General features: G+C 34.5%; 1 protein-coding gene and 2 pseudogenes across 2 annotated transcripts; all 3 read right to left on the bottom strand.

Annotated features, from left to right (window-relative positions):
* Nucleotides 1-76: 76 nt before the first annotated feature.
* Nucleotides 77-11,029, bottom strand: LOC125834235 (uncharacterized). 2 transcript variants are annotated; one of them, XM_049513404.1, is made up of 10 exons: nt 10,901-11,029; nt 10,497-10,610; nt 2,576-2,658; nt 1,825-1,908; nt 1,649-1,724; nt 1,477-1,549; nt 1,137-1,210; nt 805-898; nt 459-554; nt 77-360 (listed from the first exon to the last, which is right to left on the bottom strand). In XM_049513404.1, exons 1-9 carry the CDS (start codon nt 11,013-11,015, stop codon nt 491-493), a joined length of 777 nt encoding a protein of 258 aa, XP_049369361.1. In that variant the 5' UTR covers nt 11,016-11,029; the 3' UTR covers nt 77-360; nt 459-490. The 2 variants fall into 2 exon arrangements, with proteins under 2 accessions (XP_049369361.1, XP_049369360.1); XM_049513403.1 differs by having other exon boundaries at nt 10,497-10,616; nt 10,901-11,026.
* Nucleotides 11,030-15,084: 4,055 nt separating this feature from the next.
* LOC125834292 (G2/mitotic-specific cyclin-1-like) lies at nt 15,085-16,841 on the bottom strand (annotated as a pseudogene).
* A 1,083-nt stretch (nt 16,842-17,924) lies between these two features.
* On the bottom strand, nt 17,925-22,473 carry LOC125834291 (uncharacterized; annotated as a pseudogene).
* Nucleotides 22,474-24,040: the final 1,567 nt, after the last annotated feature.

The following is a 24,040-nucleotide window of genomic DNA, read 5'->3' as shown; positions in this document are numbered from 1 at the left end:
CAAATATTGAAAGGAAATACAGTAGTGAAGAAGCCATGCTAAAACTGAAGTAGGAGAGAACAGTAGCAACAAACGGTAACCAAAGCAATTTTGCATCAAGATTGCTTACTGAATCATTCCCTAAGAAGAGAGACAATTTCGACTGCTCATAGATGTTTCTCTTATTACGATGGTCTAATAACAATACAACTATGCAAAACTACAAGTATGAAGCTTATGAAAAGCCCCTATAGCCAAACATTAAACTTTGTAATTTAGAATTGAAACAGATGATTAATCGATAACGTACTGATCACCCAAAAACAACAAGATTTTGACGCTTCCCTCTAAAAGTAATACGTGATTGTAGTCCAGTTGTATCTGCAAACAATGGCGAGATATTAGTGTCTTTTATTCGAATGAGATGCCGTTTTACATGGAAATGAAAAAGGAAAAGGAACAGAAGCTCTTTTGCTTACCATTCAAATGTCAGAGCCAATATGAAAAAAAGCTAGGGCCCTGTTAGAATGCGGTTCTGTATATCTGCAAATGATTTAACATCTACACCCCATAGCCTGAAAGGCACATTTTTGTGAACGAAAATTTCAAAACCATAAGACATGTTGACATCCTTTGTATGGTTGGTGAAAAGTAACAGAAGACTTAAATTTTGTCTTGCTGATAATTGATATTCAACAGTTAAAAATATTAAAGTGAACGGTTTTTATGGGGCAACTACAACATTAGCACTATCTTTTTGTTGCACTAGACATTTGCTAAGGAAGTTATCGAAATTTAAATATAACAAGACTTTCAGAAGCTCACCAGCAGTCAATTCCAGCAGCATTTGCTCCCCCTTTATCAGCCTTTTCATCATCTCCGACATGAACAGTTTTCATTGCTTCCACACTGATCTGATCTACAACATTGCAGAACATGGTAAGTGGAACTTCTTGTATCCAGTATCAGGTTTATTTGACAAATGTATTAGTATCAATTTATAATTTTAATAAGCCTCACCCAGGGTCATAATATAACTCGAAAGAGTTGTTAAAGAAGTCAGATTAAAATATTAAACAAAAAAAGAACAATGCTAAAGTAGAGATACCTTCTATCACTGTGTTAATGAAAGATGTACAAGTATTTGTACCACATACCTAAAGCAGCTCTGAATATCTTTGTATCTGGTTTTTCATGTCCAACCTCTGACGATATGATGACAGCATCAAATCTGTGGATAGAGAGAACACAAAAGTAAACAACGCATCTTCAAAATTTCAAGCAGGCATTGCCCCTGCCATTTCATGCCGAGGAGAATTCTTAGTAAATTTGAAGGGGTTAAATTCATTGCAAGGCTCAAAGACCATTTAGTTTGCTATGTAATTAGGTACTGACATTCAAGATCAAGGAATATAATTGACAACCGACATAAAGTGGTTTAAGCTCCAACTGTTCTTTAATAACGGGGAAAAAATATAAGAAAGGATTGATGCTTACAGATCCAACACATTCAGATCTTTCAAAATCTTCCTCAACCGGGTGTCAAAGTTGGATACAACGGCCAGTTTGACTGTCCCAAGGTTCAGTAATTCAGAAACAAAAGGATGGCAAGAGAAGTTCATTACACAAATCTTATGTCAGAAGTGAAGTAATGCAGATACTCGATAACCTCCTGAACGTTTCAGAATCAGTATTGTGTCATAAGCTCCAGCTGGAAGATGCCATGCCTCGCCACTTGCATAGTGCTGATTAAAGCAAACACTTCAGGTAAAGCAGTCATTTCTAACTTCAAATTTCTATAAAATGTTTTAGACTTCATCAAGGTAGCTACTAGCAAGAAATGACCTGGTATACTTCTTCAAAGTAGGTATCGTCACTACAACCAGTTGCTTCAGAAACTACAAGCTTCCAGAAAGGCCGTCCATCATCCTGCCAATTGTACATAATCTTCAGTTGATTAATAATGTCAAAGGAACAGTAAACATTATAATGGAAATATGAACTTTAACCAACAATTCAATTTTAGGACATTTTAAATAATTCAGTGACTGGACAAATGGAGGTGCACGGACTGCAACTTTTTTGCTTCATAAAGAAAAACCACATCCGATTCATACAGATATGCAGAATACACCGACATAGTACATTTCAAAAAGGACAACTTTCCACAAGTAATCAGTATTCCAAGAGTTTATTCATCTTTGTATCCAAAATTAACTCAGGATACCAGCATAATTTTCTCATTGCTGAATCATGTTTAAAGTGCTCTGTCCACAACAAAGGCAGGGGAAGGCCAAATTACCTCATTTCAAACTATCAATCTCTTTAGCTAGTCATTTCTACAATATTACATGTAAGAACTAAGTCATCACAAGCTAAAATGGCTTGCTAATATTTGCATGGGAAACCCAACGAGAGAAAGCGAAGGAGGGGTAAGACCAAGAAGAGGAAACATATAACATGAGAATATAAGAAAAAGTTCCAGTTTTCAAATAAACAAATACTTAATGACATCAGGCATGTTGGATTTTCCCAGTCAAAAGAGACTGATTTTTCACATGTGACAAATGAGCATAAACTCCAGCAAAGTTGCAACCTGATAACGAAGATTTTCTGGCCAGGGAGCAGAAAAAGCTCTTTTGAAACCTTGCTTTATTTCGGCTGGAGAAGTTGTCAGCCCTAAAATTAGACAAAGTACTTTTAGCAATCGTTCTGAAAAAACATAGAGATATTTATGTGCTCTCTTGACTTTTTCTGCACTGGATAAAAACGCTTGCTTGAAGAAAAGGATAAGGAAAAACACATTTAGGCTCACTACAACGTTCCAGGGAAACTATTCTGAAGTTGGTTCACATAATTGCTATTGTTTTCTGCTGCACAATTTAGGACTTCATGTAGATACAAGTCGAATACTAGTACTACATGTTTGATCCTTTAGCTTATAGCTGACTCTTGGCTGAATAACAAGGCCATCTTCTGCTAAAATATTGATCTGATATAAAGGTAGACACAGTCAGAAAGTCTTCCGCTTCTGAAACAGCATAGAAAGAAGACTTATTCTTACAGCGGAAAGTTTATGGTCCCCAAGTAAAGAAAAAAGAAAATACTTCTATTCTGTGGCTTCAACCCCTTTTACCTGAATATAGCTCTTTGTAACTAACCGTAACTTATACCTTTCATTTGCAACCCCTGGAATACCTTTATTTTTTCTTTAAGACCCATTTGCAACTAACAATTATCTTTTCTGATGGTGGCTTCACAAAAGACCAAGTACTATTTTGTGGAGAGACTTGATTTCTTCATTCCTTGCAATCAGCCTTTTGGCTGAATCCACGCTCAAAATTGCTTCAGAGTGCTTTGATGGTTCTCCGATTTCTTCAGTTTCTTGTGCAACTTAAAAAGCAAATGCAATATAATCTCCACAGCTTCCTGGTTTTGGATTGTCTTCTTGGTCTATGCGTGAATATGGAATATAGAAGTTGCGACTTCTGGAGTTTAACTTTTGGTTCATCTTCAGGTTTTCAACTGTATTTTGTTCCACAGTTGATGAGCTTGGCTCATAAGGAATGTTGATCTCAACCTTGAGCTAATTCGTTCAGAACTCAGTTGACTGCTTCTATAGAGAAGGCGGAGCGTCCTTGGCTCAGCATTATAGCACATAGGGCTTCGGCGCTACTCCAGCGCTACTCCAGCGCTTCGCTAACTCGAAGCGCCTCCGAACCGACTGATGTTGAAGAATCAGCGGATGAGTTGTGGTTAGGGGTGAAATGCCACTCAAACCCAGAGCTAGCTGGTTCTCCCCGAAATGCGTTGAGGCGCAGCAGTTTTTCGCACAGCTTGCTCATAGTGCAGGTCCCACTTGTATATCGTATTTGGCCCTGTTCCTATGTAGTCTTCCTTTACCTGTATTACAAAAACTAGAAGACTCTCTTTTGGGATAGGATCAGGACACCATCAAAGGTTACATCTCTCAAATTATAAATTTTAGTGACATGGGATCAGGACACACCATAGTATGCATCCTTTCTCTCCAAATGCATACCCTAGGAAAATGCTCTTTTTAGCCCTTGCCTCCAAATTTCAATCATTTACAAGCACGTGTGCTTAGCAACCAGATATTTTTAAACCATAATAATCAACAGGAGCACCTAACCAAAGTTCAAAGGTGTAGATGGAGCACGATTGACAATACAACGTGTTGTAGATATAGCCTCTTTTTTTTTTTGAGAAGGTAACAGTCTTGTATTATATTCCAAAAAATCAAACCTGAGGTTTACTAATTACAAATAAAAGGAGAGTATCAGGAAGATCTTCAATCCTAAATAACAAAAATTACAAGGTGCCTAAAGCATTCATTACTGATTCTAGATCTTCCATATAGCCTCTACCCAAAAAGGCATTTGTCAACCCAACTTTTGAAAACATGCAATGAGTTCTTTCCAAAAGAATTTTGTTGATCCGTTCTGCAACACCATTTTGTTGAGGGTCATCCTCACATTGTGGTGTCGAGCAATTCCTTCATTCTCGCAAAACTCGTTAAACTCAGAATTACAAAATCCCAAGTCATTATTTGTTCTAAACCGCTTAAGTTGTTTTCCTTCAATCAAAACTTTCCATTGTTTGGCAGTTAGAAAAACATCACTTCGATGTTTTAGAAAATAAATCCAAATTTTCCTTGAATAATCATTACTAGCTTACACTTGACACCACCTTTCAATGTGGTTAAAGAAGGACCACAAAAATCTGAATTGATGCATAAGCATTAGGAATAAAAATGAGTGATGAAATCATAAGTATATTACCTTTAGGTGCAAAACAAGAGTCATTAAGTCCCATTAAAAATTGAACCAATCATTCGTCTTGCTTGGACTTAATGTTCTTTTTCTTTACTTGTTCCCGCGAAGCAAAGAAAGAAGCACAATTGCATGGAATGAAGAAATCCAAAGTATCTAGTTCATCCCAAAGACATTTCATCTTAGTGTAATAAGTAGCAATATGAGATGATCTAGGTCACTGAGTTCCTTTTGAAGCGGGAAAAGCTTAGCACTTGAACTTTGCCCAAATCTGCCAACAGATCTTTAGCCGTGGAAAGAGTATATAACACTTTCAGAAATTTCTCTGGAAAGAAAGCTCAAGATCCGCGAAATTACCATATTGTTTGCTCTGGACCAAACACTGTGCAGATCTGTACCAGTATCAGGTTCTTGAGTTGATCCATCAACAACACCTAACTTGTTTTTCGAGTCAAAGCTATAAGCATCCTTCTCTTCCAAACCCCCAAAAATCTTGCCATTAAAAGTTGTATTAACCAACAACATACCAGGAGAATCAAAACGAGAAATGAAAAAGGATGAGAAGGGTTTATGAGCACAATGGTTGCATTAGTTCCAGCAAGAATGGGAATTTGAGTATCACAAGACGTATTTTCATTAGTGCACGGAAGTTGGCCGGACACCAAGACCATAAAAAAAGATGTATTTTCATCAATCTCTACTCCTATCTTCATTTCTCCTAATCTATAATTTGTTACGATGGTGGATCCTGTAAACACATCTTGTGAAACTCAAGTTCCCATTCTTATTGGGACTAATACAGACGTTATGCTCATAAACCCTTCTCATCCTTCTTTCAGTTCTCTTTCTGATTCTGCTAGTATGTTTTTGGTTAATCCAACTTTTGATGGCAAGAGTTTGGGGGATGGAAGAGAGGCAGTCTCATAGCCTTGACCGAGAAAAACAAGTCAGGTTTTATTGATGGATCAACTCAAGAACCTGCTGCAGGTACAAATTTGCATAGTGCCTGGTCCAGAGCAAACAATATGGTAATTTTCTGACTCTTGAACTCTCTTTCTAGAGAAATTTCTAAAAGTGTTATATACTCTTCCACAACTAAAGATTGTGGGCAGAATTAGAAGGCATGTTTGGACAGAGTTCAAGTGCTAAGCTTTTCTAGCTTCAAAAGGAACTCAGTCACCTTGTTCAGGGTTCATCTCATATTGCTACTTATTACACTAAGATGAAACGTCTTTGGAATGAACTAATACTTTGGATTTCTTTATTCCATGCAATTGTGCTTGATCCTACGAAGCAAAGGAAAAGAACATTAAGTCCAAGCAAGCAAGATGAACGATTGGTTCAATTTTTAATGGGACTTAATGACTTCTATTGTGCACCTAGAGGTAATATACTTATGATTTCACCATTCCCTTCTATCCCTAATGCATACCTAATGCTTATGCATTGTTGATGTAAAAGGAGAAGCAAAGCGAGGTCCAAAATAAAATTTCCCAATGAATCTTCTTCATTCATAGCTGTCAATCAGGGAAACAATGGACAAAGACCATTTTCTACTGATTTCAGGGGACAAAAAGGGAACTATGATAACAAGAAGTCTACTCTTGCATGTAGATATTGCAAGAAAACAAGACATACCATTGGAAAATATCATAAAATACATGGTTTTCTACCTAATTTTAAATTTACTAAGCAAAGAAATTTTCATAATGTTGTGACTTCTCATGAATTTTTGGGAGATTCTTTCATGACTAGCACAGAATCAAAGGAGCATATGAAACTCCTCACACGGTTGCAACTTGCACAGGTCATGCAGATGCTTCAGCGGATAAAAAATAAGGATCGAGAGAATAATCCTGATATCATAGCTTTTGTCAACTATGCGGGTATTACTTTAACCCTTAATCCTTCTCTCTGAACTCATATAATTGTAAAACCTTCACTAAAAAGACGTGGATATTAGACTCAAGTGCAACTGAGCATGAGTTGCAACAACAAACTTTTTTTCAATCTAAAACCATTGCCTAGAATTACTTTTGTTAGCTTATTCACAAAGGGTTAAGGTTTCTCATTCAAGATCTATATTCTCAAATTTAGCCTTCATGATGTATTGAATGTGCCTAGTTTCCATTTCAATTTATTGTCTGTACCACAAGTTGAGCAAACAACTTTCTAATATATTATTTTTCACTACTTCTCATTGTTTCATGCAGGGCCCTTTAATTAAGAGCCCAATGCTCCTTGGTGAAAGTCAAAATGGTCTCAAAATCTTGAAGAATAGGCTTCCGGTTTTTCTTATGCTGCCGATTCTTGCTCTAAGTCTAGCTCTAGTTTTTTTTTTTAATGATAAGGGAAACCCATAGCCTCTACTCTTTGGGTGCGCACAGGGTAAAACCCCCGCTCCTATGCAATAGCTCGCAAACCACATAGGAGAGGTATCCCACACTAGGCAAGCCCGGTGCTACGAGCTCGACCCAGAAGGCAAACCCCTTGCTTTCGTTGGCAAGGGGTTTCGAACTTGAGACCTCCAACATGGAAGTCCCAAGCCCAAACCACTAGGCCACCCCGAAGGGTAAGCCTAGCTCTAGTTTACATTCCCTAAAGGATGATAAATCCAATTTGCCATGTATTTCTCTTTCTGTTGTTCAAAGCAACTTACGACATGTAAGCTTGGGGCATATGCCTTCATCAAATATGCAGAATATCAATGGAATACATGTTTATGTTTGTTCAAAATTTTTTGTTCCTTGTTCTGTTCTATTTGTCGATTAGCAAAGCAATCCCAACTTCCTTTTCCTACTAGTCATTTTTCATCTCAACGAATTTTTGATTTAATCCACATTGATACTTGGGGGCCTTGTAAAACCCCTACAATGGTTATAAGTATTTTTACAACAATAGTGGATGATTTTAGTAGAGAGACTTGGACTTTTTTATTAGCCACTAAAAGTAATGTATTCTCTATTCTCAAATTGTTCCTTGCAATGATCGAAAGACAATTTAATAAGAAAGTTAGGGTCATTAGATCTAACAACGCTTGGGAACTGGGTTCAAGTTTGGAAACCTCTAATTTTCGTCTTCACAAGGCATCATTCATCAAACTTCTTGTGTTGCCACACCATAACAAAATGGTGTGGTTGAGAGGAAACATAGGCATATTTTGGAAGTTTGTAGAGCTTTGCTTTTTCAGTCTCATCTTCTACCGAAATTTTGGGGGATTGTCTTATGACAACCACTTGTTTAATCAATAGATGTCCGACTAAATTATTATCTTTTCAAACACCATATGAAAAACTGTTTGGTCATCCTCCAAATTACTCTAACTTGAAAGGTTTTGGTTGTCTTGGTTTTGCTTCTATTCTTTCCCAAGGTAGATCTAAATTGGATCCTAGAGTTGAGCCTGATATGTTTCTTGGGTATCCATTTGGGAAAAAGGGATATAAGTTACTTAGTTTTTTTTTTTTTTGATAACCGAGAAATCCGTCTGTGACCCGCCCTTTGGACCAATCACAGCCTTCTAAACTCGGTAGATAATGGGCCCACCCCTCTACCCTTCTCCACTTAAATACCGGGCTTCGCTTGGCATGGTGTGGGGCTTGAACCTGCGACCTAAGCCACAAATCCTCCACCTTTTGCCACTTGAGCTAGGTCTTGGGGGCATAAGTTACTTAGTTTACATTCTCAAAAATACTTTGATACTAGAAATATTGTTTTTTATGAATAAATATAGGGAAAATTGTATGAAATAGCAAACTATTAATTCAAATTAAATGATCCATGTTTTTTGCCATCCCATTTGTATACCGAAATATACAAATGCAAGACCCATTTGTATACCGAAATATACAAATGCAGGACCCAATTTGTATACCGAAATATATAAACGCAGGACCCATTTGTATATCGAAATATACAAATAGACCCAAATACATATTTTTTACGTATATGTATACCCAAATATATAGATTAATAGCCATAGCAAGCATAAAGTTTGCTATGGAGCGCAATTATACAAACTATAGCTATAGCATACAAATATGATTTCTATGTTTGCTAAACCTAAAATTTAATAAATATATCCTTTTTCAACTGTTCAACCTAGTGTTTCCATTTTTCCTCATCTAATTCACTAATTAAACCTGATCCTGATTTTCATTTTATATCCTCTCCTCCACCTATTTCTTCATTTCCTCCTGATCCACTTTCTCCGATACCTCCTACACCCACTCTTCCTTCACAATCTTTGGTTTCCATCCCTCCTATCAATCCAGTCCCCTTCCCTTCACAATCTTTGATTTCTACCCCTTCTATCAATTTTCACCTTGAGAAAATCTATCAGATCTACCAAGACCCCTACATACTAAGAAGATCACGTTTGCAATATTGTCCATTTTTCTAATGTGTCCGACACTTATTTTTCTTCTCTTATTTCTGTAACACGATTTCCTTTTACTGCCAAGACCCCTACATACTAAGAAGATCACGTTTGCAATATTGTCCATTTTTCTAATGTGTCCGACACTTGTTTTTCTTCTCTTATTTCTGTAACACGATTTCCTTTTATTGCTTTGTCCACGTCAAATCAATAATATATCAATTCTCTTTCTCAAATTAAACAACCTACTAGTTTTTCCTAAGTCATTTTAACCCCAAAATCTAGCTCATGGGGAGAGGATTTCCCAAGACCATATAAGGAGACTAAGGATCTTTAAGCCCCCCAATGTGGGATACCAACTCCCCCAGCACACCCAAGACTGCTCATTTGGAGCATGGACAATATAAGACAGGGGGGCCAACATTGGAAATAATGAATTGGGTAGGTTTGGCTATGATACCATGTAAAGATATGGCACCTAAACTTAATTCAACCCCAAAAGCTTAACTCATGGGGAGGATCGCAAGACCATATAAGGAGATCAAGGACTTTTTAACCCGCTGATATGGGACACCAATAATAAAAGTGTGCTCTCTCTAACAACTTAAACTTTTAGATGAGATGGTCACACACTTCAACAAGTGTCCTGGTTTCAAAACATTACAACTTTGAGCCAAAGAATAAAAGTGTGTTCTTTCATCTTTTTTCTTTACTTTGGGACCTAGAACTTTCCACTATTAGTATAGGTATTCTTTCTTCCTTTGAATCATCCCACAAATTGTTAGAATGTCTCCTTGAGTGTTTTTTGTTATAGAGAGTTAAGTATATTCTAGAGTTAATATTCGATAATACTTTGTGTGAGCCTCTTCTTTGGAGTGGCTTTGTAAGGTTATTCTCTTGGGTTAATTAGAGTATCTACTCCAATTTTATACTCTCTCATGTGTACCGGTTGATATGGTAAATTCCTCCTCTACGTTTGTGGATTAGGTCATATTGACTAATTCACGCTAAATTTGTGTCCTTTATTTTCTTAACTCACTGTTATTATCATTACAACACTGCTTGGCTAATTCTGCACTACTCCGGTTCCGATCCTAACAGAACGTGTAGTTCGGCATCCCAGTTAACAACGATGATACATGGAGGAAGCTATATCTACAATCATCAATAAGGTGAAGTTCTACACTATAGACCAGTTAAACTTGCATCTCTCTCCCACACACACAAAACAACAAATAACTCAACTTCTGTCTCACCCAAGAAGTGGATTGGAAAAGGGATTAAAAAAAGATTTCTCCTTTGCTATTTGGAAAGTGAAATATTACTATTAAAGGAAGGAACCAACAAACCATATTTCTTGCCAATCACAGCATAAGTCTCTTCAACTGGCTTTGTCAATTGCAAAAGTGTATTTGCTGCATCCAACAACAATCCATCATATGCTCTCCTCCCCATTTCTTTCCCTGCCCCTACCAAGAAATTCAATATCATTACATTACTAATAACATAAAATCCAAGATTTAAAATCCCCACTTTCACAATATACATCTTTATAATATTTTCTACTAAATGTATATAATTCAAGCTAAAAATTAGTGGGTGTGTGCCAAGATTGCATCTTAATAATATTTTCACACTGTATGTATATAATTCAAGATAAAAATTAGTGGGTGTGTGCCAAGATTACATTTTATAAGAGTAGTGTGGAATTAAAAGCATAAAAGAAAGAGAGAAAAAAACCCTTGAAACGAACCAGTGGGAATGTTGATAGAGGAAGAAGATGAAGAACATCGAATTGTGTATGATCCAGAAAACTTTGCTCTGAATTTGAAAGGATTTAGAGCTCTGAGAAGAACACCGGCTTCCATTTTTCCTCTCTTCTGCTGACGGAAACTACAAGGTTTAAAAGTTATTTTTTGCTAAATTGGGTTTTTTTTTTTTTTTTAGAGCATATAGCAAACATTAAATTCATATTTGTATGTTATAGCAAAGTTTGCATAATTGCGCTCCATAGCAAACATATATATGTATAATTCGCTATACATATACAAAAAAAATAGTTGTATAATTCGCTTTACATATACAAAGAAAGCAGTTGTATAATTCGTTATACATATACAAAAGAAAGCAGTTGTATACAAAAGATCAATTGTATAATCTGTGTATGTATAAAATGAGAAAGAGAGAAAGACAAAAGAAAATTGGGCAGAGAAATATTTGTATTGTATAATTATAAGTGTATAGGACGAAGATATATGTATTTGCATGTGTATATACAATTTTCTTTCGCTTTATACAAACAGAAGCGCAATTTATACATTTCGTTTCTGTTTGTATAAGCGAGAGAGGAGAGGGTGGCGAGCGAGATCTGGGAGAGGGGAGAGAGAGGAGAGGGTGGTGAGCGAGATCTGGGAGAGGGGAGAGAGGGGAACAAAAATATATGTATATATACAATTTCCTCTCGCTTTATACAAACACAAACACATTTTATACATTTATGTTTGTATAAAAGCGAGAGAGACGAGCGAGACTACCACCAAACGAGAGTGGCGAGCGAGATTCCACCAGGGAGAGTGGCGAAAATAGCAATAGTTTGCTATAGGGTACAATTAAATCAAAGTATATTTATAGCATTTAATTTGAATTAATAGCTTGCTATTATGTACAATTATCCCTTTTTAAAATTTGTTTGTCACCCAGTCTTCGAACCCCACATTAGAGCCCCAACTAAATTCGGATTGCTCACTCTAGGGCCCATTCGGGGTGGCACTCCCAACAAAAAATTATTCAGAGCTCGAATCCGAGAACTCTGATCAGTGGCAGAGCCAGAAATTTCATCAAGGGTGTTCAATTTATTTTTTTAATAAGTGAGTTGAATGTTATTTATTTAACCTAGTGATTCTACCATGAACGATCTAAACATTTGTCAGTATCAACTATAAACAATCGAGCTTTTCTTCTTCTTTTTGATGCATTGACTTTATATGATAAAAATATATGATTATTGTTTTTAAAGTGAAATATTGATAGAACAAATGCGTCTAGCTTTACAAAATATAAATCACACCAGTAGATATTTTTTTCTTAAAAAAAAGAAGAAGATAAAATGCATGTATTGATTTTAGCTTTGGGTTTAAAGTTGTTAACATATATAAACACAAATTTTTTAATGTAAAATGATTGTAATAGTTTCAAATATACAGTCATGTTTTTATTTACGTAAAAATGTCAAAAATCATAAAAAAATATATATACTGAATATACAATATAGTTTACTTATACATGAGCTATACACTTACTATACATTATGATACACTTAAAAAACTGAATATAACTCAACTATACATAAAGTATACAGTATACACTGACTATTCAATCTCGACCAACTCAAAATCACCTTTAAATAGTCTCAAATTTTAGATATAAAATTCTCTCGATGTTTCGAGTCTTTTAATATATTAATCGCTTGAAACACTTTTGTGGTACACCAAATTTTAAAGAAAAAAAGAAGAAGAAGAAGAATAAAGAAAGGATGCATAGCCAATTTTTGGAAAAAAATATGACCAAAATATAGTAAGTGATGGACTGACATTTTACATAATTGCCCAATGAAATTTGCCATGTTAAGAGCCTGTTTGGCTTAGCTGAGGTAAATAAGTTATAAATTTTATGTGCTAAAATTTTTGCCTCTTCATTAAATACAATACTAATTTGTAAAATAGGTTTATCAAAATTGGAGGAAGAAATTGCTAGAGAAATAGGAAGCTCTCGTTGGGTTATGTAATTTTCAGAAGAAAATAATTACTAGTTATGTTTGATTGGTTATGTAATTTTTCAAAAACAAATACATACTTATACAGTGTAGATACATTATTTAAACATAAAATATGTGTGTTTATATTGTATAATTATGTATAAGGCATATAAGAATGTAAAAGTAATTATGCATTATTTAAACATACTTTTTGTGCTTCTATGCTGGCCTCTTCGACCTTTTTTGGGTTCACTAGAAATGTCATCAAAGTTCTCTCTTATACCTGTTATGCTAATATAATACTTGATCAAATTCAAAATGCTTACAATCTAAAAATATATACTCGCTCTATCCAACAATAGTAGTCCACTATTGACTTGACACATCCTTTAAGAAACAATAAATAATAGTAGGGGGTAATATTACTATTTTATCTTTTGACTTTATTAAATTTAATATTTTTGAGAAATGTGTTAGATGATAAATAGTGGAGTATTTAATAGCAAGGGTAAAATAGACACAAAAGGTAAATTATCTCTTGATTTTCTAAATTGGACAAGTATTGTTGGACAGAGGGAAGTGGCGGAGCCATCTTACAATGAGGGAGTTCATCCGAACCCCCTTCGACGGAAAATTATATGATTTATACATGGTTAAAATAATTTTTTAGGTATATATAGTAGATGTCGAACCCCCTTCGACTACTTCGTGTATCTATTTTTTTAGATTTTGAACTCCCTTATTGAAAATTCTAGCTCCGCCACTGACGGAGGGAGTATAAGTTGGAATGATTACCTTATGACTTTTGCCTTATAAGCACTTTAATGTTTATCAAATTCATAAATAATTTTAAAATGCTTATAAATATATTTGACCAACTTATAAATTTAATCAAAATTTATAATATAAAAAAAAGGATCAAAAAATTTTGAATTATTAAAAATAGAATAAAAATATCATATGTTTGGTTGTTGGTCTGACAACATTCCTTTCGAGTTATTAAAAACATGATAAAGGAATATCCTCCATAATAACAAATTGGCTCAATTATGTTCCTATTCTGTAAATGGAGCTTTAGGTCACATGTATTGTCTTTTAAAACTTATTTCTTGATGATTGGATGGCCTTTATTGATTAAATTGACAAATTAATGATTGAGAATAAAGTATTTTTCAGAATATGAATATGAACTACGATAAAGAAAATCAATTCTCTGGAAGGCAAAGATTGAATTGTTTTTGTGTAACATGTCCTTTATGTTCCTTTTTTATTGTTGCTATATTATGTTATTAATAATAATTAATATAATAAATTCCAAATACAATAAAATTACAACAATGTTTTTGCAGCAATCATGAACGTGCTGCCCAATTTTAGCAACACTTTATTAATTAGTTGCTATCTAGAAAATATTTGACGATAGTATCTTTTTGTTATTACTAATGTACTTAATTTAACAGCAATAATTTATGCTATTGTGGGCTAAAATAGAGTTTTCTTTTTCAATTTTCCGCCAAAAAATCGTAGTCTTTTTGTTTTCACAAAAATATTGTAAAGGTTTCCAATTTTTTTATTTTCATTTTCCATAAGTTTAAGTTGCGCCTCTTTAGTTTTTCCCAAAACTGAAGCTAGGTTTTCTCTTTCATTGTTTCACTGAGAAGCAGGTCTTGAAGTCATCTCTGGTGAGTTTTCTTTTCGATTTAGTCTCTTTTAACAAAGTGCGGTGAATTCTTACGTATGATTATCTTATGATTTAGTCACTTTGATTTTTGTGTTTTTGTTTTTTGTTTAAGAATTCTTCATAAACTTTGTTAATTTCAATTGCTTTTGATTACTGATAATTTCTAGTAAAAAAAGGTTTTATTTTTTTTGGGTTTGTGGGTCTTTGAATTTGTTTAAGCTACTTGTTCGATTAGGTTTGATTTTTATTTTTTAGTTTGGTTTGGTCCTAGTTCGATTCTTAGATAAATATCTATTAATAATATTAACAACATATAATAAACTTATGTTGCTCGAACTCTTCAAAAATATCAATCGACATATGTCGGATACTACTCCATATGCAAGGTTGATACTCACAATATATCCTAGTACCACCAAATTTCAACATCTCAAATATGAATTTCCTGTAATTCCATAGTTACACCACTCTTTTAAGCTTGGAAAATGCTAACAACAGTCCTCTATTGTTGAGTCTGCCTCAGAAAATGGGCAGGTTCACACTTTGCTGCATTATCAAATTTTGATATGTTGTATTTCCTATGTACCCCTGTTAGTTTTTCTGTTGCTGCCTTCTAGTGATAACCCATAATCGATTTCGAATACTCCCTAAACAACAAAGATAAAAAAAAAAAAGTAACAAAATAAGAAGAGCAAGATTGAGTTGGAAGATTCATCAAAATGGAGAATTTTTAGACTCATAAAAGTTTATCTTCAGAGTAACTTAGTATGCACCTCTCATGTCTTGCTTCATTGCTGGACACCGTAGAATGTGGTCTGAGCTGTATAGATTGTTGAAACAACTATGAAGGATGTTGGAAACTTGAGCATTTCATATTTCATATAAATTAATGCAACAATTATGAAGGATGGTGAAAACTTGAGCATTTCATATTCCACAAAGAAAAGCGCGTCCAACATGAAAGATAACAACTCAAGTTTTCTAAAATCAAGAGTAAAATTTAATAAATACTACATAGATCAGTAATACATTCGTTACGTGTAAAATATAGTATTTTCAGAACCCATGTCTAAATTATAAATTTGATTCATCATTGATAGTTACTAACCTTTCTAACGCATTGAGAAACCTTAAGATATCTTTGCATAAAAACATATGCAGTTGAAATTGACATATTAAACTGTAGTCATGTGTTGAGCATCATTTTTTCCTGCTTGATATGAAAAAAGATTGTCTTTAATTATATTCTAAATGTAGAGCAAAATATACTATTTTCAACTATTATGAGAATATAAATCTACTATTTCAAAAACCTCCTTTCCTTATAAAGGCTTTACCGGAAATCAACACCAAATCCTTCCTCCTCCAGTGGAACATAAACTTCATCATACTTGCATGCTAATAGCATTTCAGCCAAATCAATAAGATAAAGCTTCTTTCTAACAATACCTTGCTTCTCCAAAAATCGGTCTATCAAATTAATGGTCAGGAATATTTGTTCTCTAATCAAGCTCAAACTTTTGATGTACCAATTGATTAGAATGAGCAAGTATTAAATGTCATATTTTGAACAAATCTATTAACTTAGCAGAGGAAACAATTACTATACCTCAATTAGTCAGTCTATTAGGATAGATTGAATTCTCTCGCTGATGTCAACCTGTTGTGTCATATAGTTTGGAGAAGCAGAATCATAAACCTGAATATTATGGACAATGATTTAATCATTTACAACATATAATGAAGACATTCAACTCATAAGACTGAGTTCTGATTCTTTTCAGTGAAAGAACCCTCTAGACATTTTACATAGATGGAAACTACCAAACAAGTTTGAGAATCACAAAAAAAAAAGAAATCTATATACTGAGTGATTTATTAAACATATAATATGAAATTGTTAAACTTTTGTGGGTATTAGACATGCCAAAATAGTTTCCTTTAGTCAACACACTAATGTTTTGTATCTACATCCATTCAGTATTTTAAAAGGTTCCATTTAAGCAACAACAAATTTAGAGTAATGGGTATCCGGCATTGTAATATTGATTCACTGAAATTAATTTTGCACTTAGAGTTTCAGTAGTTCTTGAACTTAAATGATTTTGGAAATGTGAAAAAGATTTATTTGAAAGGCTTAAATAAGAGGACTATCGGGAACACCTCTCTACCTCTGAGGTAAGTGTAAGATAAACGTACACTCTATCTTCTTTAGACCCAATAATGACAAAACATATTTATAAGGTATCACATACCCATTACTCTGAATCTGTTGTTGCTTAAATGAAACCTTATTAAGTACTGAATGAATGTAGATACAAAATATTAGTGTGTAACTAAAGAAAACTTTTTTGCCATGTCTAATATCCATAAAGGTTTAACAATTTCATGTAATATGATTAGTAAATTATTGAGTATATAGAAATCATATTTTTTGTGGTTCTCAAACTTGTTTGGTAGTTTCCATCTATGTAAAATGCCTATGGAGTTCTTTCACTGAACTGAATCAAAACTCAATTTTATGAGTTGAATATCTTCAATGTATTTTGTAAATGATTAATCATTGTCCATTTTATTCGGATTTATGGTTGAGCTTCTCCAAATTATACGGCACAACAGGTTGACATCAACGAGAGAATGCAATTTATCTTAATAGACTGACTAATTGAGATATAATATTTGTCTCCTCTGGTAAGTTAATCAATTTTTTCAAAGTATGACAATTAATACTTTCTCATTTTGATCATTTGGTCCATCACAAGTTTGAGCTCGGGAAAGAGATGTTCCTGACCATTAGTTTGATAGATCGACTCTTGGATAAGTAAGGTATTGTTAGAAAGAAGCTCAATCTTGTTGGTTTGGTTGCAATGCTATTAGCATGAAAGTATGAGGAAGTTTATGTTCCACTGATGGAGGAAAGATTTGGTGTTGATTTCGGATAATGCCTTTACAAGGGAAGGAGATTCTTGAAATAGTAGATTTATGTTCTCATAATAGTTGCAAATAGTAGTTTTTGCAATTCTTTTTGCATATCAAGCAAGAAAGAATGATGCTCAACACATGACTGCAATTTAATATGTCAGTTCCAACTACATATATTTTTATGCGAAGATATCTTAAAGCTGCTCAATGTGATTGAAAGGTTAGAGCTATCAACGATGGATCTGATTCATAATTTAAACGTAGTGGGTTTTGAATGTACTATACTTATTTTTGCATGTAATGAACATATTATTGATCTACATAGTATTTCTTGACTTTTACTCTTGATTTTAGACAAATTGAACAACTATCTTTCATGTTGGACGAGCTTTTCTTTGTGGAATATGATTTGCTCAAGTTTCAATCAGGCTTCATAGTTGCTACATCAATCCATATATGGAATATGAAATGCTCAAGTTTCCAACATCCTTCATAGTTGCTGCAGCAATTTATACAGCTAAGACCGCACTCTACAGTTTCCAATAATGGAGCAAGATGTGCGAGGTGCATACAAGTTACTATAAGCAGAAACATAAAAATAAAGAATAAGGAAGAACAACAATATTTAACGTGGTTTGGATCAGAATGATCCTACGTCCACCAGAGAACAACTGTTTGTATATTAACAAAGAAAGGGGAGAGATCCCAAATACATCTAAGAGAATTTGTCTACTAATTCTCTACTCTTCTAATGTATTTTGCTAAGAGTTTAGTGTGATTTTAACAATGGAGGATGAACATCCTTTTATAGGTAGCCAAACTTGGGCTCCAAGCACAAAGAAAAGAAATACAAAATTTGTCTTCCACAAATTTTAGGTTTTTGTCCAAGTTTAATTCCTAGACAAGTAAATTGGCAGATGATATGTTCTTCCATTGGGTTTGATCCTAAATGGACCAAACCAACTCTTTTAATCTCCATATTAGTTTGCGTTCTGAGCATGCGTATGAACAACTCCGACCAAGACTTCTAGCTTACTAGGAAATTCCGTTGTAAGAAACAAGAAGAATCAAATCTTTGTTGAACACACTAGCTTCACCGACAATTTCTCTCCCAGAGTTGCATAAGTTGATGAATACTCCCGTCAAGTCCTTATAGTGTGCAAACTTGGCAAGCGGGACTATCTTCGTCAATATGTCTAGAACTTTATCATCTGTGATAACCTTCTCGACCTTGATAGCTCCCTCTTCAATGAATACTCAAATGAAATGGAATCTGATATCAATGTTTTTGGTGCGCTCATGAAATCTTTGATTTTTAATCAAATGAATAGCACTTTGACTATCACATCTTAGAGTTTATTCCAATTGAATCAAACTCAATTATGTCATCAAACCTTTCAACCAAATAGCTTCTTTCACTGTCTCTATTGCTTCCATATATTCTGCCTATATTGTTGACACCGCGACAATCGACTGTAAAGTCAATTTCCAACTAACGACACTAACAATGAGAGTAAATATGTATCCAGTTGTGGGCCTTCTATCAACATAATTGAAAACTAAAATACCTTTACTTTTCCGAAAGGTTAGGCCAACATCAAAAGCTCCTTTGAGATATCTCAATATCCACTTGACATCTTCCCAATGCATTTTCCTGAAATTTATCATGTACCTACTTACCACACTTACATATTGAGAAATATATGGACGTGTGCATACCATAGCATACCTAATGCTACCAATTGCGGTAGCATAATGAACTTTTGACATATGTTCCACCCCATACACAAATTAAGGCATTTGTAACTCTGAAACCTTGAAATGAGAAGCCATAGTGTACTTATAGGCTTGCTCATATGCATATTGAATATCTCAAGAACCTTTTCGATATACCTATTCTGAGAAAGATATACAACACCGTCTTCTCTTGAAATATCTATTTCAAGGATTTTCTTTACAACTCCCATATCCTTCGTATCAAATTCCTTGCTCAACTGTTTCTTCAAAATATTTATCTTTATGATGTTGTTAGCAACAATTAGCATATCATCAACATACAATAATAACTAAATCACAGAGTTACTAGACATCTTCTTGTGATACACACATCTATCAAATGCATTCCTCGAGAATCCATGTATAGTCATGAATGCAACCTCTTGTACCACTGTCTAGGGAATTGCTTCAAACCATACAATGACTTCATTAGTTGGCATACAAGATATTCATTTCCCTCATATAGAAAACCTTCATGTTGATCCATATAGATTGTCTCTTCTAGATTACCATGTAAGAAAATAGTTTTGATTCAAGTTGTTGAAGCTCTAAATCAAATTGTGCAACAAATGCTAGTAGCACGTGAATTGAGCTATGTTTCACGGCTGGAGAGAAGATATAATTGTAGTCAATTCCCTCATTCTGTTTGAAACCCCTTGCAACCAATCTTGCCTTGAACCTAGCATCTTCCACTTATGGAATACCCTCATTCTTTCTGTAGACCCCTTTGCATCCAACTGCCTGCTTCCCTTTGGCCTTTCAACTAAGATCCATGTTTCATTTTTGTGAAGAGACTCCATCTCTTCCATCATGGCTAACCGCCATTATGCAACATCCTTGCAAGAAATTGCTTCAATATATGAGGAGGGCTCGAGATTCTTAATCTCTTCTTCTACAACTACGAAGGCATATACAATCAGGTTTTCTTGCTCTATAATAAGACATTCCGGTTTCTGTATCTACCTTTTGTCCCTTTCCTTCGCAATTGTTTATGGTTCATCGGCAATAAGTTCTTCAAGATCTTCATATTTTGACTCATCAACTTGAGTCTCTCGATCCCTTTCCTTGGTAAGCTCTACCGGTAGCTTGACCTGCTCGTTATCCTCATTTTCTGATAACTCCACAGAAACTTTATGAGGTTCAAGTATAGAGTATTGATTAAAGGTAACATCTCTACTAACTACAAATTTGAGTAAAGATAAACACCAAATTTTGTACCATTTTACTCCATCTATATATCCAACGAATATGGACTTCTAGCCCTTGGTTCAAGCTTTTCTTCATTAGCATGATAATAAGCTGGATACCCAATTATTCACAAGTATGAATAGTTAGAGGGTTCAACTGATCATACCTCATTCGGAGTCTTAAAGTTAATCGGTGATGCTGGAGATCAATTAGCAATATGAGAAGTAGTGTGAACTGCTTAAGCCCAAAACACATTATGCATTTTAGCCTGTAAGAGCATACAACGAGCCTTCTCAAGAAGATTTCTATTTATCCTCTCGGCAACTTCACTATGTTGTGGTGTGTTCTTGACCTTCTTATGTCTTGCGATCCTATGAACCTTGCAGAAGTCATTGAACTCTTCACTGCAAAACTCCAAGTCATTGTCTGTGCAAAGATACTTGATTTTCCTCTCCATTTGATTATCAATCAAAATCTTCCATTCTTTAAATACTTCAAAAGTCTCACCTTTTTGCCTTCAAAAATCGCACCCAAACCTTCGTGAAAAATCATCAATGAATATGAGAAAATACCTCTTACCTCTTTTTTATAGAAGCTTAGAGAGCCCCATAAATCTGACTAAATATAGTCCAACATCTCTCCCATCTTGTGCTTGTTAGTACTGAAGTTGACCTTCTCCTGCTTCCCTAAGATGCAGTGCTTACAAAATTTAAGTGTGTTGATCTTCTCACCATTCAAAAGGTTGTGGTTGCTCAACATCTCCATTTTCGTGTGCTCATATGACCTAGTCTTATGTGCCATAGTATTACCTTGTCATCATCAGATAACTAACTGCACTGTAGATGCATTTATAAAGCCAACAATGATGCTTCCTACTAGTGTGTAGAGGCCATGCTCCAGCTTGGCCTTCAACATGACTAAAGACCCTTTAGTCACTTTCATAGTTACTCTTTCGCTTATGTACTTGTAGCCTTGTATATCCAGAGTACCCAGGGAGATCAAATTCTTCTTTAGATCAAGAACAAAACAGACTTCTATAATAGTCCTCACGATCTCACCATGGCAAGGAACCCGAATGAATCAATGTCAACTATTTTACAAGTTGCATAATTGTCCATTAATACAGTTCCTCCACTTGTCTCATAGCTGCTGAATCAATCTTTTTGGAATGTCATATGCAGAGTACAATTGGGGTCGAACACTCATTTGATGTCATATACTCCACTATTGCATGATGTTGTCAGTACATATTCATTATCAGAATCATGTACCTGCTCAACAAAAGATGCACTCACCTTCTCTTTGAACTTTGACATAGGGTAATCTCGTTTAAAGTGCCCCTTCTTGTGACATCCCCAACACTCCGCATTCTTCTTGTTCACATGAGACTTTGATCTTTATTTTGATTTTCCCCTTCCCTGTTGGTTAGTACGGCCTCTCACAAAGATTCTACTAGCTTCGTCGTCTTTGTCTCTTTCAAAATGCCTCCACACATCACAAGAGTTAAGTGCTTGCCTCACTTGCTCGGGTTACTTGTTATACATCATTGAATTCTCATTATCACGATATTTTGAGTTCAATGAAAATAGCAAATCACATGTAAGCATTTCCTCACCCCTTTTCATCCAGCAGTCTATAAGCACATCACAAGTTTATTGAACGTATCTAGATGGTCTTGCAACAAAGTACATGACTCCATCTTAAATGTGTGAAGACGTTGTTGTAACAACATCCTTATTTTCACCGAATGGTCCTGGTAAAGCCCTTTCAATCTTTTCTATAAATGTTTGTCCGTCTCTTTGGTACTTGTACTCACTTCACAAAGCACGTTAGGTGCAAGAGACAGTTGGATTGCACTTAATGCATCTCCTTCAATCTTCTCCTTGTTAGAATTTGATGTGTCATCGGCGTACTTTCGGTCAATAGCATGGATTGAACCTTCCCTCCGTAGTAACGTCATCATCTGGATCTTTCAGATATTGAAGTTGTTGCGCCTACTAAATCTATTAATTCAAACTTCATGGAACTCATCGTTACTTGTAAGCATTTGAAAATACAGAAAATCAAAGTAATTTTTGTTGATGTCGAAGTTTAGACTGTGCTGCAACCACATAGCATACTCAGACAGAACCTCGACTTTGACCAATTGTTAACGAAAATGTGAAAATCAAGAACAAGGAGGAACAATAATATTTAACGTGGTTCGAATTAGAATGATCCTACGTCCACCAGAGAACAACTGCCTGTATATTAACAAAGAAAATAAAGAGATTCCAAATACATCTAAGAAAATTGTTCTACTAATTTTCTACTCTTCTAATGTATTTTGCTATGAGTTTAGAATGATTTTAACAATGAAGGATGACCATCCTTTTATAAGTGACCAAACTTGGACTCCAAGCACAAAGAAAAGAAATACAAAATTTGTGTTACCTTACTCTCCAAGTTTAATTCTTAGTCAAGTAAATTGACACATGAAATTTTCTTTCATTGGGTTTGAACCCACAATGGACCAAATCAACTCTTTCAGTTACTCTGAAGATCCACTTTTGTGAGTCTAATAACACTCCATTTTGAGTAATCTTCTAACTCAACCTTGCTCTTCTTATTTTGTTACTTATTTTTCTATCATTGTTGTTTAAGGAGTGGTCGAAATCGATTATGGGCTATCACAAGAAGGCATCAATAGAAAAAATAATAGGGATACATAAGAAATACAACATATAAAAATTTGGTTATGCAGCTAAGTGTGAACTTGCCCATTTTCTGGTGCAGACTCAACAATAGAGGACTGTCGTTAGCAATTTTTAAGTTTAAAGGAGTGGTGCAACTATGAAATTACAGAAAATTCATATTGGAGATGTTGAAATTCGGTAGTACTAGGACATATTGCGAGTATCAACCTTGCATTTGGAGTAGTATCCGACATATGTCGTTTGATATTTTTGAAAAGTCCGAGCAACATAAGTTTATTAAGTGTTGCTAATATTATTAATAGATCTTTACCTAAGAATCGAAATAGGACCAATCCAAAAAATAAATAAAAAATCGAACAAAGTAGTTCAAACAGATTCAAATACCCACAAATAAAAAAAAAAACCTTTTTCTATTGGAAAGTAAGTTGCTCGGATGGTAAGCACCCCGCACTTCCAATCTGAAGATTGCAAGTTCGAGTCACCAAGGGAGCAAAAGGGGTGGGAGCTCCTAGGGAGGGTTAAAAAAAAGTATCAAAAATAAAAGACAATTGAAATTTAACAAAGTCTTATGAAGGATTTTTAACTAAAAAACAAGAACACAATAATTAAAGAGACATTTTTTTTAATACTAATAAAGATACTAAATCATAAGATAATCATATGCAAGAATTCACCAAACTTTGTGAAAAGAGACTAAATCAAATTAAGGAAACTTACCAAAAATGACTTCAAGAACAACCTGCTTCTCAGTGAAACAATGAAAGAAAAAACCTAGCTTCAGTTTTTTGGAAAAATGAAAGAGGCGCAACTTAAACTTGTGGAAATAGAAAATAAAAAATAGGGAAACTTCTACAACTTTTTGACGGAAACAAAAAT

The sequence above is a fragment of the Solanum verrucosum genome, unplaced genomic scaffold, assembly GCF_900185275.1.
Source record: "Solanum verrucosum unplaced genomic scaffold, falcon-dt-bn FXZP01000026.1, whole genome shotgun sequence".
Classification (NCBI taxonomy): domain Eukaryota; kingdom Viridiplantae; phylum Streptophyta; class Magnoliopsida; order Solanales; family Solanaceae; genus Solanum; species Solanum verrucosum.
Note: the sequence above shows the minus strand (reverse complement) of the source record. Positions and strands in the feature narration are given on the sequence as shown.